At 43.1% G+C, this 15,797-nt stretch overlaps 1 protein-coding gene across 4 annotated transcripts in view; it reads right to left on the reverse strand.

Moving 5' to 3' along the window:
• The window catches only part of LOC149322344 (protein tweety homolog 2-like), a 98,298-nt gene extending 83,157 nt beyond the window's left edge, over positions 1–15,141 (reverse strand). For all 4 annotated transcript variants that reach the window (XM_089540068.1, XM_089540058.1, XM_089540088.1 and 1 more), the window contains exon 1: positions 14,917–15,141. In XM_089540068.1, coding sequence (XP_089396194.1) covers positions 14,917–15,048 — 132 coding nt within the window. In that variant the 5' untranslated portion in view covers positions 15,049–15,141. The remainder of the gene's footprint in view (positions 1–14,916) is intronic.
• Positions 15,142–15,797: the final 656 nt, after the last annotated feature.

Here is a 15,797-nt window from a genome sequence, read left to right on the forward strand (position 1 = left end):
CTTCCCCTTTGCCTGTGATTGCACACATTCGTTTGTAACCACATGGAAGAAAAGGAATCAGAACATGTGAGCAGCACTTGGAGCAGAAAAGTGGCAAACTCACAAGTACATCAGTGGCAAACTCACCAGCGCCTGTAATATAGATGCAGTGCCTTCTGGTATGCAATTGCTAACCACAGATGGAATAGCAGGCAAGGGATGCTGCAGCAGTTGCATGCATGAGAGCCTTTATAGTACAACTCCTGTATTCATGGGGGATAGGAAATGTGAAATCGTGGATAACAGCAAACTCTATTGAAATGAATACCTTGCAGTGGAAACTGATCATAGATTTGCACTGGAGGACCTAAAGATTCCTAAAGAGAACACCTCTCTAGGCATTTCTAGGTCTTCCATCGCCACACTATGGTCAACTTCTGCCAGAAGATATCATAGAATCACACTGGAAGACCTAGAAAATGCTTAGAAAAAAACATACTTTTCCAGACATGGATAAGTGAAACTGTGGGTACTGGTCCCTTGGAAGTGGGAGTTGCACTTTAATTGGAAATGGTTAACCATGTACATGAATTTTGGTCCCTCAGAGCCTGGTTCTACCTGGAAGAAATGCTTCTTAAATATACTGCAAAAGCCTGAACACAAGTCTGTATTCAGGGATGTAGCTCTCGGGGAGCAGTCCGGGGGGGTGGGTGGGTGAGGAATGAGAGTATTGTTCCTATCGACAAGTATTTTGCCTCCCCATGAAGTTTTCTTTCAGTCCTCAAATTTCTAGTACTGCAATAGCTTAAAACTTTAGTTCAGCATTTAGCAATACTTTGGCATCCAAGGAAAAGGGGAAAGCAAAGTAAAAACCATGCAGGTAAGAATCCTACATGTGAAAGATTTTCAGTGTCTCTTCAATGATAGAAATTTGGAATCAAGGAAAATTTCACTGGAGGGGTAGAATTCTTAATTTGGGCCCAACACCCTCATTTTGCCTCTCACCCCACCCCACCCCAGTAGCTAGATCCCTGTCTGCATGTAGTTATAATATACACAAAATAGCCCCTTGTGTTAAGTCCCATGCAACATTTTAAATCTGCACAGTTAAATGTGAAACGGCCTCAGAGTAAAGTGAAAGACCTACGAGCGTGGAAGGAAGATGACACAGGCATTTCTCTGGTTTTTGTTTATGTGGCTCCAGTATTGTCACTGCATTGCAACTGCAGAGTTCTGAGATATACTGTTCTGGGAGGCACAAAGCTCTTAAAGTCACCAGTGAACATCATACAGATGCACAGTGCCTTACAGTATATAATAGCTGGCCATGCTTAGAATAGCAGGCAATGGATGCTGCAGCCATCATGTGCATGAGAGCCTTTAATTGGCAACAGACCCCAGAGCCCGTTATCCTCTGCTTGCAATGAAAAGCATTACAAGTCCACATTTCTGCACCGCCACCAAGTGCCCTTAGGAATGAAGGATAAGCACCAGAGATCCTCTGAAGCGGGCAGCTGTGCCACACTCCGTTTCCCTGCTGGCCCAAATCTTTCCAATCAGTGCCAGGCTTCTAAGAGGCAGCACTTCACAGCCTGGACTGTGTAGATCTGCTCCCACTTGGGCCATTTCCAAACCTTAGCTCAGAGCAGCGTTTCACAAAGGGGTGGGTGAAGAGGAGAAACCAGAGAGGGAATAATAATTCTATCCGCTTCCTTCCCCAACCGTCAACGACACACGCATGCTAGAGGGCTGATAAATAGTTCCTCAGTTTCATCCTGGCATGGTGCCCCACAAGCAGCCTCTGTGCGGCTATCTACACAACAACACAAACAAGTGGTCCAACAGAACTCCAGTCTTCCTTCAAGCAGGGCAGGTCCTGCGGTTTTGCAAACAGAATGCCTCTCTGTCTATACAGGAATTCACCAGGACACCTCTGTCTTTAGACCTGTCACCACATAACCCTTACGTTACAAAACTTGGTGTATCAGTTTCCTACTCTACCTAGGTCAGCAATGCAAGAGATCAACCAAACCTACCTAAGCATCTCAACAATTTTGACCTTTCTCACCCTCACTTCTTCAGGTTCAGCAGTCATCTCATCTTCTGAAGATTGCACAACTATTTATTTGGTTATTCTGAAGTTAGCATGTACAGTAATATTTTTTAAAAAACAGCAGAAGGGAGCATTTTGTTATTGATTTCATTAATACTCAACCTTTACACCCAGAATGGGACCCAAGGAGGCTGGAAATAGAATCAGAATGGCTCCATTGTTTTGGATTTTGGGAAAGTGGGGGCAACCCTCAGTCATTCTGCTAATAGGTACTTTTGATACTCAGTCCCCTGGTGAAAGGTGAACGCTTAATCCCTTCTCAGAACACCTAAAAGAAGCATCAACCCCCTCTACTATCTCATCCATCCAGCCTTTCAGGTGAGCACAAATGGTTATGCTTGTCAAAACATTTTAAATTCTTTGCCATCATTTCCCTTTGCTTTATCCTTTACATCCTTTGTTACATGCTGCTAAGTTTTACCCTCAACTTATCCATGGGTCATATCAAAATGTATAATTTTGGCCCCAAAACCTGTCCTTGACTTATACATGAGGCTGACTTATTGTCGATTATATACAGTAATTATTGTGTAGTAGCCCTTGTAATTAGATTCACAAATACATTCAAGAATAATACAAATGTAGCACTTGTATACAAACAGGGTGCCTGAAATTCATTGCTAAGGAACTAGATATTCTATGAACAGATCAGCAGAAGTCTGCAACAGCACTGAACTCTGTTGAGTTACAAATGACTAAATAAAATTCTTAGCAATCTAAGGTCTAAACACTCTACAGAAATAATCCAGTTTGAGATCTGGCTCAATGCTAGGGAATTCTGGGAACTGTAGTTTTGTGAGACATTTGCTTTCTCTGTCAGAGAGCTCTAGTAACACAATAAACTACAATTCCCAGGATTTCCTAGCACTGAACCACGGCAGTTAAAGCGGTCTCAAACTGGATTATTTCTACAGTGTGTTTCTGACTTTAGTAATCTGGACTGAAACATGTCTGTTCAGTGATGGCAAGACTGACCTCAAGCACCTAGATTTCTGGCACCTTAAAAATCCTTGATGTTAAAAAATCAAAGCATTTTTAAAATGTGAACTTGCTTTGAGATTTTATTTAAAAAGAAAATCAATATTGAAATCCTCTGAAATAAATAATTTTTATGCAGCCCGATATTACCTGGTAGGGGGCTATGCTTCAACCACTATTTCTAACAGAAATGTTTACAAAATCATGCTCTAGTTGAGATTTCACAGAATTCCTACTAAGGTGATGAATTATACAAATATACACAATAAAAATACACAATACAAACTCAAATAACACAACTTGCACAGCACAATAGGCTGTTGTACATTGTGGTCTGAGATGTAAAAGCTCTGGCAGCAAGGCACCATTATTTATTATCCACGCACTACTGAACATGTTCCACCCATCCGTAATAACCAAAAAAACTGATTTAAAACCAACTGCTAGTCTTCACTAGAGCAGAGCCACTGAATCAATAAGATTTTCATAAGTGTCAGCCTCTCAAGTTAACAATGCTGAACTCTAGTTATACTTTTGACTCAAATACTAGAGGCATCAAGTAAGAAGCCCAGTGCAAACCTGAATTGCCAGAGTCCTTCCTTACCTTTAGCATGCTTTGGTACAGTACTACTCTTCAGATACACATACATATATGCTACCAACCAACCTTGCGATTGTCTATGCTCCTTGGATAGAATTTGGCAATGACTTTCCATCCTGGATGTTAGCTATACTCACATGCACACCTACCCTTTTGTAGCTTTTTGAGTTGTTATAGTTTGTAGGGTTTGGATTAAATGTTTCTGCATCATTTTGGAATCTATGGATCAAAATGTCTTAATATAACTTTTACTTACACAGCATCTCTGGCAATAGACTCTCTCCCCTCCAAAAGTATATGCTGGCATGTACTAAGTAAAATTCTTAGCAATGCCCAGGCAATAACTGTGATTCAAGCATTCTGGAGCTGACATTGTATACAGCCCATTTTTATAAAATAGCAGTTGTTGTTGTTGTTATTTGCCTTCAAAATGGAACAGGCGGGATATAAATAAATATTTCATTCATTCATTCATTCATTTCAAGGCAAACCTATTGTGGGGTTTTCTGAGGCTGAGAGAGTGTGACTTGGCCAAGGTCATACAGTGGGTTTCTATGACTGAATGGGGATTTAAATCTTGGTCTCCAAAGTCACAGTCCAATGCTCAAACCACTACACCATGCCAGCTCTACTTCGGAAAATTCTGAATCCACCATCAAAAGGCTTTATCAGTGAATTCTGAAACCACCGTTCAGCTAAATGTATTTGATATTTTGTAAGCCCATGCTTCAGCAAAAGTATTTATGAAGTCATTTATTGAGCACAGCCTTGCAATGACTACTGAATTATCCTAGTATCCTACAGATTTTAAGGTATTTTCTATCAGTAGTAAGAAGAGAAGATCCAAAGATATTGTTCATACTTGTGCATCCGACTAAAATACGGTTTTATGTGAAGTACACAAGCTGGAATGGCAAGCTCTCTCCCCCTCCCACTTCCTAGGAAAAGGAATTTGGAATCATTTGCTTCCCCTTTTAGATAATCATAGCTTCCTATGTTCAAAAAGGAAACTATGATTAGCATCAATGATGATTAGTTTAAACAAGCCAGGTTCAGAAACCTTCAGAAAGCTTGGATATTTGTTTAATTATTTATTTTACAACCCATCTTTCAAGCCATCCTGAATCGCACTTTGGGAGAAAGGCGGGTTATAAATCCAATAAATAGATAAATACCATTTTCCTCCTGGGATGGGATCCAAGGTTGCTTACAGGAATTTCAAACAAGAGTATGTTAAAATCTTATTTTACTAAAGCTAAGAATTGAGTAAAGGTATTATTTTAAAAAACATTTAAAAATAGTTAAAGCACATTTAAAACATAATTACGGTACTAATTAAAGATGAAGAAAATACAGCATATCACTTCACACACACTACAGCTACATAATTTAAATTTCAAAGGCCTGCCTGAATAGGAAGGGGGTCTATCGCATTGGCTTTGCTCCCATGATAGATGCGGGGTGTAACTTTATTGCATTTCCTCAAAGCCAGGGAGTACACAGCCCAGTTGCAACCTGGGCTTCTGCCGCATCCCATTCTTGAAAAGATGTGGTAAGAGCCCAGAGAACCCTAGGTTGCAAATGGGCTGTACACTCTCCGGTGATGGGGAACTGCAATAAGATTTGCTTTCTTAAAGTTACATCCCGCGTCTACTGCAGGAGTAAATGCGGTAAACTCCTATGTCTTCACTTGCCTGCAGAAAGAGAACAACCAAAGAGCCCAATCAGACTTTCTGTAGGAAAATGTTGCACAGCCTGGGAGCCACCATGTCTCTCCTATGTCTTCACCGAATGTGTCTGTGAAGATGGGAGGACTGAGAGAAAGCCCTTCCCTAAGGATTTTAAAGCCCAGGCAGGCTCATATAGGGGGACAGGGTCTTTCAGATAGCCTAGACTAGGGTTGCCATAAATCAGGACCTCCAAACCGGGACAAATGTAGGACAAAGTTTTCAAATGTAGGACTTTTATTTTAAATGGAAGACACGTGAAAAAAATTGATGATTTTTTAAAAAAATGTTAATATAAATGCATGTTTCTTAGGCATGATCAAAATGGAGGACATTTTGGCGTTATTCCTAGACAGATGGCAGAAATGTACTTCCCTTTCGGGCCAAACACCCCCCCCCCCCAATTCCAAAACACACACAACAGCACATTTGAGCATCTGACATAGCTTTATTTAACACGGCTTCTTACAAATTTCATAGAATCGTAGAGTTGGAAGAGACGCAAGGGCCATCCAGTCCAACCTCCAGCCATGCAGGAACTCTCAATCAAAGCATCCATGACAGAGAGGCTTATTGCATAACCAAACACTTTGGGTTTAATACTTAACATGGGTTAACATGGCTATGCATATTGAACATGTCAAGGTGGTTTAACAAGCAGTGGATTTGCCCTCGGTTAATAAAAATACAGAAAGGGGAAAATAAATACACACAGATGGGGCCAAAAATCCACTAAATAAAAATACAGGGGAGATAAATAAATACACAAAAACTGACTCACACAGCTAGGTCTTTGGGTGCTAATAACAATAATATTGATAACCATGGAAGGTCCCTTTGCAAACTGACTCACACAGCTAGGTCTTTGGGTGCTAGTAACAATAATATTGCCCCTGCTTGCCCCCGCTTGCCCGCCACTGCCCTCGGACCGCCTCAGTAGTCCCTCGCTGGCCCGCGGGGAGTAAACAGAGGTGAGCTCCTCCTCTTTAAGCTGGCGGCCAATGGGGGCAGAGAGCTGGAACAGCCCCACCCCTGCCAGGAGTCACACACTCCTGAAGCAGGGGGCGGGCTGTTCCGCTATTGGCCAGCCCAGCCTGTCAGCCAACCAGAGGAGCTCCAGGCTCCTACTGAGCCCTGCGCGTGCCCGCACAGAACTCTGGGGGCTTGCGGGTTTGTGGCAAAAGCTGCGTTGGTGGTGGCGGCGGCTGCAAGAACAGCCACATTGGTGGCGGCAGCAAGTAAGAGTGGCCGCAAGTTAGAGCGGCCAAAGGCACCGCAGTGGCAGCACCCTAACAAAACCTGGGGGGGGGGCACCCGGGACAGAAGCAAAACCAGGCCGGGACCGTGCAGAATGGTCCAAAAGTGGGAATGTCCCGCCCCCCGGGATATGGCAACCCTAGTCTAGACCCAAGCCATGTAGGACTCCAAAGGTCAAATCCAGCACTTTGAATTGTGCTCAGAAACGAACTCATAGTTAGTGAAATTGTTTCAATGATGGAGGGCACATAATTTTTTGATATCTGGGGCAAAAGCCATGTGGCCACTGATACTGGCAAAGAAGGCTTCTTGTTTTAGCCTTGCAGATGTTCCCAAATGAAAACTTGGCTCTTCTGCATTTATCTGCAGCTGTGCTCAATGGACAGGTGAAAGCAAAGAAGAAGCATTGCTAGAAAATACAAAATGTGCCAAACAGCCCAGAACAGCTGAACCAGGGTATACAGAGGAGCCAAGTTTTCATTTGGCATCCCATCAGTGTTTGCTCAGGGAAAGACATTCTTTCTTTCTTTCTGACATTTCACAGAGCATATTTCTTAAACTAATGCCTTAGTTGTTATCAGTAGTTTGCCCCTTCTCCTCCCTCACCCCCTGCCACTGCAAAGGAAGATCCATAAATGGAGCTATTTTTAATTCTGGACAGATTCTAGAGAGAGCCAGCATAGTGCAGTTATTTGAGGACTGGACTATGGCTCTGGAGAACTGAATTCGAATCCCTGCTTGGCCATGGAAACCAACTGTGTGACCTTGGGCGAATCACATCTCTCAGAATATGGGGGTGGCAACCCCACCTCTGAACAAATCTTATCACGAAAACCCCATGATAGTTTTGCCTTAGGGTTGTCATACGTTGGAAATGTCTTAAAGGCACACAACCACCATTACCACCGGATTCTGGGATCCTCCATGGACACCAAATTCCATGGATGTTCAAGACCCATTACATACTGTGGTGTAGTAAAATGGCCTTATAGAAAATGGCAAAAACAAGGTTTGCTTTTGGTGTGTGTGTGTGTGTGTGTGTATAATTTCAAGCTGTGGACAGTTGTATCTGTGGATAAAAAAATCTATGGATATGGAGGGTTGACTGTACATAAAGCAATGACTGCTGCCATTAGCACAACATGATCTCATAACCTAATTTTTTACAAAAATGTGCTGGAGCACACATAGAGACAAGCATTTTTTCCATAAAAGCTTCACAAGAGTAGGTCAATGAGGCACAAGCTTAGAATCAACATGACTTTAAGTGGCAGCACTGAACATCCTTACAAATGTCCCTCCTGGGATAGCTGATAAATAATTCTACTTATACAAGCAAACTTCAGTCCACACAAACACAAGGTATTCTGCAGAGGGCCAGGACTTACCAATGACTCTCGGTCATTTTCTGAAAGCAACATGCCATGCTTCTGTGAGCAACATAAAGTACAGCAGGTCATATTTCCCTTTCAGCTCAACACAACTATTTCAGATCAGAAGTGCTTGCCGCAAATACCACATCTGCAACCCTCAGTTCCACCCATGATTTGCTCTTTGTTATCTATCACTATCATTTCCTCTGGAACAATGGAAGATATGTATTGTCAAGTTTTGTGCACCAACAAAAGGCACCACAATTGGAAGCAGGCCTTGCAGGCTGTTTGCCAATTTCTCCTTCCAGCTGCCGATTCTTTTTGCCAATGTGCTCTAATGCTGCTCCACAGAGTCTTACCTCATCATCACTCCATGAGCAGTTTTTTACTGAATTGAAGAGACAGTATTTCTGATTTCTATGTATGGTTGTGAAAGCTGGATAATGAAGAAAGCTCTTGGAAGAAAAATCAACTCATTTGAAATTTGGTGCTGGACTAGAGTTCTACAGATACCTGGGACTGACAGGAAAAAAAAAATAAACAAGTCAATGGGACCTAGAGCAAATGCAGCCTGACCAATCCTTAGAAGCCAAAATGACTAAACTGAGATTGTTGTACTTTGACCATATCATGAGAAAACCTGACACATTTGAAAAGACAATAATCCTTGACAAGAGAGGAAGCAGTACAAAAAGGGGGAGAGGAAATCTTCACTACAGATGGATAGGCTCAATAAGGGAAGTCACAGTCCTGAGTTTGCAAGTCCTGAGTAGAACAGGTGATAACAGGGGAACTGGCGGTCACTCATTCAAAGGTCTGCCATAAATCAAAGCTGACTTGACAGCAATTAATAACAACAAGGGACAGTGATGCAAAGAGCTCCACCCCCAAGCCACTATACACAACACTGTGCAGTTCCCTGGACCATTGCTTTCCATACAATTAAAGTATAGCAGGGAATTCATGTTAATGTTCTGCTTTAGCCGCAATCAGTTGAGCAACCCTACAATTATAATAGCTGCCACAGAGCATCTATAGTCTACATTACACAAAACATAACAAACTAAATGATATCAGTGCTTCTCTTCCTGAACTCAAACCCCATCAGTTTGCCTTCCAGGCAAACACCTAAAGATTGGCCTCAATTATGTCCAGTTAAGTGCTATTCTCCACCACTCTGACGCTTTCCCCGCAGATCTGTCAATACTATTACCCACTTTTGCTGACTGCTTTGCTAGCTTTTGGCATAGCAAGAGATGAACATGTCTCAACCACATGGGGAATTACTTGGAAGTCCTGGATTCAATTAGCCCAGTTTGGATTCAGCATGCCTTCCAATGTAATTGGAAAGCATTCGTCCACAAACATCCACATCTACAGCAGGCAAATACTGAGACGTGCAACCAGAGGCAGTACATCTTGAACTGCACATGGAATAAAAAATTAATTATTACAGCTCCACAAGAAAAAACCCAGTCAACTCTCAGGTAGAGGGTTGCAGCCTGCAATAGTGTTGTGCAAAGAGTAGGTGGATATCCACCACTATATCTGGGCAAGCAATGGTCCCCTTCTGGAATTGCCACTTATTGCCCCTATACATTGGGTTTGCACATTATGCTCTGCAGTTGCACAACAGATTGTCAGTCATGTACATTGACCACTGATGCACAAACACTGCATTACACTGATACTGAGTGTAGGGGTTGCATAACATAACTCTCTCAATGGATATTTGAAGCAAGGTAGAATCTTAGCTATACTATACAAGCAAGGCACACATGTACCAATCAGTGCTTTCTCCTTCAAAATATGTGTGAGCAGTTAGTAGGAAAGGATTCTATGCTTGGCTTCTTCCTGCAAGTTACATTCTTCTTTTTGAAAGGCATGAACAGTGTTTTTGGACACAGCAGGAACTTGTAACAGGACAGGAAAAACATGGTTACAGAATGCCTATCTATTTTGAAAGCACTGAAGTTTCCTAGGCTATGTTTCCCAGATAAGTTGCTTCCCAGGACAATGAAGGAGCCTGCAAATGTTAGTTCTCAGTTATGTCTGCACTATTCCAGATGTCTTGAAAAGGTGTAAAAAAAACTGGAAGACTAAAGATGGCCAATATTGTTGTTATCTTCCCTCACCCAAAAAGGCCTGTGTGCTTCCCAAACTTCTTGAATGGAAGGGAAACTTGGTTGCTCCCCGTTGTCTTTATTCAAGCATATCTTTGCTAGCTGACTCACTTGCAAGAGAGGGAGGATTTAACTGAGTGGGTACTGTAGATTTCTTTTACTGGTGCATTTATAATTATATTTTCTTTTTCTTTTTTCTTTCTTATAACGTTTATTTTATGTATTTGTACTATTTTACTGTAAGCCTACAGTTAAATCCTATTTCAGGGTGAAAGAAAAGATATAGAATAAATAAATAAAATAAATGAAAGGATAAAAGGGCAGATTCAGCAAAGCAAAGACAATTTATTTATTTTTGTTTACTTAAAGTATCTCTGTATCACCTTCCACTCCACAAGGGCTCCCGAAACAATGAACAAATTAAAACAATACAAGCAGGCACCATGGTTTTCTCAAGATAAATTGTTCCAGATCATGCTCCCCTCTCCCACCTTTTTCTGATAGCGTGTAACTAAATCATGGGAATGTTCCTAACTTAATTTACAAATAGGGAACATGTGGCCCTCTAGATGTTGCTGAACTGCATCAGCCTTAGCCAGCACTACTCATGGTGAGAGATAAGAGCAGATGCAGATCAACATCTGGAGGGTTGCACATTCTCATCTCTGAGTTAGTAAATCATGATATTAGCAAACTATTTCACAAAAGTCTCCCAAGGGCTCAGTGATACTACTGTTGAACAAGTACAACCAGCAAGTATTCATTAATGGCTCTGTATCATGCTAGAGGGAAGTCTCAAAATGAAGTTCCACAGGGCTTTGTCTTTAGCCAGCTGCTGTTCCAACATTTTGTAAATGATTTGGTTGAGGGCACAGAGGCAATGCTTATCAAATCTGCAGTTGATATGAAGCTGTGAGGGATAACTAAGATCAAAGAGTACAGAATCAAAATTTAAAGTGATCTTGACAGGTTCCAACACTGGTAACGAAACCAGAAAGATGAAATTCAATAGCTCAATATAAATATAAATATTGTATTTAGGTACAAACCAACAGCAAAATAGCAATAGTTTTAAAAAATCAAAGGCTCCAGTATAGGAAAGGGAGAGCTGATGTATCAGTTTAAAAAAGTGATGCCAGGTTGTCTTAGCTGAGAACATGCTGGTCCTGACCTTCCAGTGCAATGCAGATGCTTAAAAGAAAATGGAATCTCAGGCTGCGCTTATAGAAGCACAGTGTCCAGGTGAAAGACAGTAGAGGTGTCTATTCTGCACTGGACAGGCTGCCTGCGGCGTACTGTGCCATTTATTAAGAACGGATAAAATTGGAAAATGACCAGAAGATGGTAAATCTGGTAACCCTGCAATGAGTGATGGTTGAGAAATGATTAAGTGGAGATGTGATAGCACTCTTCAAATATCTAAAGGGTCATTGCACAGAAGTCAGGGCACACTTATTTGGAGGGCAGAGACAGAATCAAATGCAGGAAACAGATTTTGGTTAAACATCAGAAGAAATCTCCTAAATGTATAAGTTACTCAGTATGAAAGCAGATTGTTTAGAAGGTGGTGGGCTTTGACTTGCTAGCGACATGCATTTAAGGACAGGCTGGAGAGTCATCTGGCAGTGATGTTGTTCCTACTTCCTGCATTGCAGGCCCTGCAATAAGCAGGTGATTGGGCTAAATGACATCCAAGTTCACTTTCAAATTTATGATTCAACAAATCTCCTGAGGGGACTAAGGTAGCATGATTCCAAGATACTGCAGAGAGGAACAGGCTCTACCAAGCATCACCTACTCTCTGTTAACTGGAAGTAGCTTTTAGTTATCTTCTGCATGCGTAGTACGCACGTCGGATGTCCTGGGTGAATTCAAGTGCAAAAGACACAGAGATACAGTAACAAACTATACAAGGTGAAGTCAAAGGCTTTCATGGCCGGCATCCATAGTTTTTTGTGGGTTTTTCGGGCTATGTGGCCATGTTCTAGAAGAGTTTCTTCCTGACAGATGCTGGCGAAATGTCAGGAAGAAACTCTTCTAGAACATGGCCACATAGCCCGAAAAACCCACAAAAAACTAAACTATACAAGGATAGTCACACATTTTTTGACACAAAGGATTCATTCAAAGTGATTATTTTTCTAGTATTTGTGAATATCATCTGTAAAATATCTAGCCACTCTTCTTTCCTGGCCAATCCTCAAGCTGGTAAAAAAATTTAAGTAACCATAAAAGAGATGTGCATAGTCTTAATAGTAATTACGGCAAAACTGTAATTATGACATTTTGGCCAACACACATCATAATCTCTATGGCTAAAATTATTAGATCTGGTTAGTTTCTGCAGACTAGAGAGAAAGAGAGAGCATTACACACCTCTGGTACTTTTGGAATTCACCAACAGCTCACTTTTTAACTTTGGTTACTGCAAAAGGTTAATTATGAATAACTGCCAGTCACAAAAGTAGACAATGTGAGAAAAGATCCTCAGTGCTAAGCAAATATATCAAAGACGAAGTCTCAGAACTAGATTCCCAGTAAGGATGCTGGTTTACAGAATCTGCATATATAGCATAGAAAATGTCCACACTGACAGAGCTATGAGCAGATCTAGACTTTCAAGGAAGGTTAAGGATGCCATGCTGCTGTGTCTCTTGCCCATCCTTTCTAAAGCCTCTTTCTGCAGGATTTCTACACTCCACTGTGCTCTCGCTTTTTTTTCTTGAATTAGAAAGTCTTTATGCCTAATAGCAACAAAGACAGAACTCCCCCCCCCCCCCCCCCAGTTATATGGTTCTACAGAGTTTAATTAATACAGAGAAAGAACTTTGCAGAAATTAATACAGAGAAAGAGCTTTGCAGAAGCAACCTGCAGAGGAAAGCAGATGCACAGGTTGGCCTGAAACAGAAAAGACAAAAGATGTCTTTAATGGCCAATGACACTGTTGAAGGATTTTGCTAATCAGCTGAGGTTAATGGGATCACTGGTAACATAGGTTTCCTTCCCCCCAGCAAGCTGATATATAGGGAATTTGGGAACAGATAGCTGAACAACAGATAACAGGGGATTTCTCCTATATCTTGCCGCCAGATAAGAGGTAAAACTTCCTCATTTTTCATTAGTGGACCTGAGGCATGAGATGGGAGCCAAGTTTCAAAAAGCCAATGGAAAACCCTGTTGCCTTCACACAGATAAGGAAAGGGGGGGGGGGGGGGCTGAAACCTTCTGATTATAACCTTCTGAGGTTTCCACAAAGTCATCTGATCAAGACTGAACTTGAAGACCCCTTTTTTCCAAATGAAATGATTATTTTGGCGGCAAAGCGCCTTGAGTTTCCTTGTGGCCCATTTTAATTCCCCGTCCCCCAGAGATCAAGGCAGGTGAGCAGGAGAAAATAAACCTAATCTGAACCCTGAACCCCAAGACAGCGAGCAAGACTATGGAGAAGGAGGATCCCTGCCAATGGGGCCCATCTGACCAAGGCTGCTGCTCCACTGCAGGGATAATCCATTTTGGCACCACTTTAACTGCCATGGCTCAGGGCTATGGCATTCTGGGAATGGTAGCTTGTTGTGGCACCAGAGCTCTGCTCCATTTTGAGCAGGGCTACGAAGCATGCATTTCTATTTCTATGAGTGTTTGTAGCTTTTCTTAGGCCATGTCCTCCCTTTTCCTGGATGTCCTCCATTCTGGGGGGCCTGGTCCTCTTTCGTGGTGAGGACCTCTGGTCCCCCTGCCCAAAGGGGCAGCCTGGGAAGTCTTTTGGGAGGAGGGCTGGAGGTTCTGCGATGCAGGGGGTCAGAGGTCCTCACTACAAAGGAGGACCAGGCCCCCCAAAATGGAGGACACCCAGGAAAAATGTAAGACATGACCAAAGAAAAACTAAAAACCCTCCTAGAAATATAAATCCATGCTTTTTAGCCCTGTTCAAAATGGAAGACGTTTTGGAGCCCCTCCAGGTCATAAAAACAAAAGCTAAAAGCCCTCCTAGACATGGAAAGCCCTTCTTCTTAGCCATGCTCAAAATGGAGGACATTTTGGGATCCCTCCTGGACAGAAAAACAAAAGCTCAAAGCCCTCCCAGAATTGGATAGACATGCTTCTCACCCATCTTCAAAATGGAGGGCATTTTGGGCAGAAAACAGAAGCTAAAACCACTCCTGGAAATGGAAAACCATGCTTCTTAGTCCAGCTGGAAATGGAGGACATTTCGGGATCCCTCCTGAAGAGAAAGCTGAAATGGAGGGCGGGTCCGGGAAAAAGAGGACGGCCCCCTCCCCAATGCCAAGGAGGAGGCTCCTGAAGGAGGGTCGATGGGGGCCAATTCCAAGGAACGAAGGAAGGAAGGAAGGAAGGAAAGAAAGAAAGAAAGGAAGGGAGGGAGGAAGGGAAGGAGAGAAGGAAGGAAAGAAAAGGAATGAGGGACAGAAGGAAGGAAAGAAGGATGGGAGGAGGGAGAGAGAGAAGGATGGAAGGAAAGATGGGGAGGGAAGGAAGGAAGGACGGAAGGAGAAAAAGAAAGAAAGAAAGAAAGAAAGAAAGAAAGAAGGAGGGAGGGAGAGAAGGAAGGAAAGAAGAGGAGAGAAAGAGAGAAGGATGGAAGGAAAGATGGAGGGAGGGAAGGAGAGAGAGAGAGAAAGAAAGAAGGAGGGGGAAGGAGGGAGGGAGGGAGAGAAGGAAGGAAAGAGGGATGGAGGGGGGAAAGGAAGGATGGAAGGAAAGATGGAGGCAGAGAAGGAAGGGAGAGAGAGGGGGGGTGTCTACCTGCTGGTACTGGGGCTCCCGGGGCCTGAAGGCGCTGTCCACGGGGCGGAGGCGGAGGCTGAGGTGGGGGAGGCCGTGGAGCCAGGAGGCCCACCAGGGAGGCAGGTACTCGGCCCGCGCCGCCGGCAGCATGGCTCCAGGGCTGCCCTCCTCGCCGGACTCGCACCCGGGACCCGCGGAGCCGGCTACATGCAGGGCGCCCTCTCTCCCTCCTTCGCCTGCCTGCCTGCCCTGGCCCTTCCCCCTCCAGGCGCCGCCCCTGCTTCCTTTCCTCCGCCAGGGAGGGAGGGGGTCCTGGATTGGTGGCAGAGGGCGCCCCCTGCTGCTTAATTGTTGTTTTAATCTGTTTTATACGTTGTCAGCCGCCTTGGGTCTCCCACTTTGGGAGAAAGGCGGCATAAAAATAAAATAAATATCAACAAACAAGTAAACAGATAAGAAAAAAATAATAAATTTGTGGCTAAGGTCCAAAACACACACTGCAGAAATAACCCCCGTTTGAGACCACTCTCACTGCCCTGGGTCAATGCTAGGGAATCCTGGGAATTGTAGTTTTGAGCAACATTCCTCCTCCTCCTCCTCTGTCAGAGAGCTCTGGGGCCACAAGAAACGACGATCTTGGAGCCCTGCTGCCAGGCTGGGAAAGGCAGTCCCCAAAGGGATATTGCAGCGCCTTTGAGCCAAAGGGTTATTCGGACGGTGGAAATAATCCAGGTAGACTCTGGGATGAATCTTGCTTGTTCACGTCTATTTTGAATGATTAAATTCTCTGGGAGGAGTGACTAAAAACCCGCTTAACCCGGGATAATCTGGTTTTATTCCAAGCTTTTTGAAAAGATTCAGATTCTCAGTTGTATGAATAATCAATGCAAACAGAGCTG

The sequence above is a fragment of the Sceloporus occidentalis genome, unplaced genomic scaffold (genome assembly GCF_023333645.1).
Source record: "Sceloporus occidentalis isolate IW3139 unplaced genomic scaffold, rSceOcc1.0.p SCAF_1, whole genome shotgun sequence".
Classification (NCBI taxonomy): Eukaryota; Metazoa; Chordata; class Lepidosauria; order Squamata; family Phrynosomatidae; genus Sceloporus; species Sceloporus occidentalis.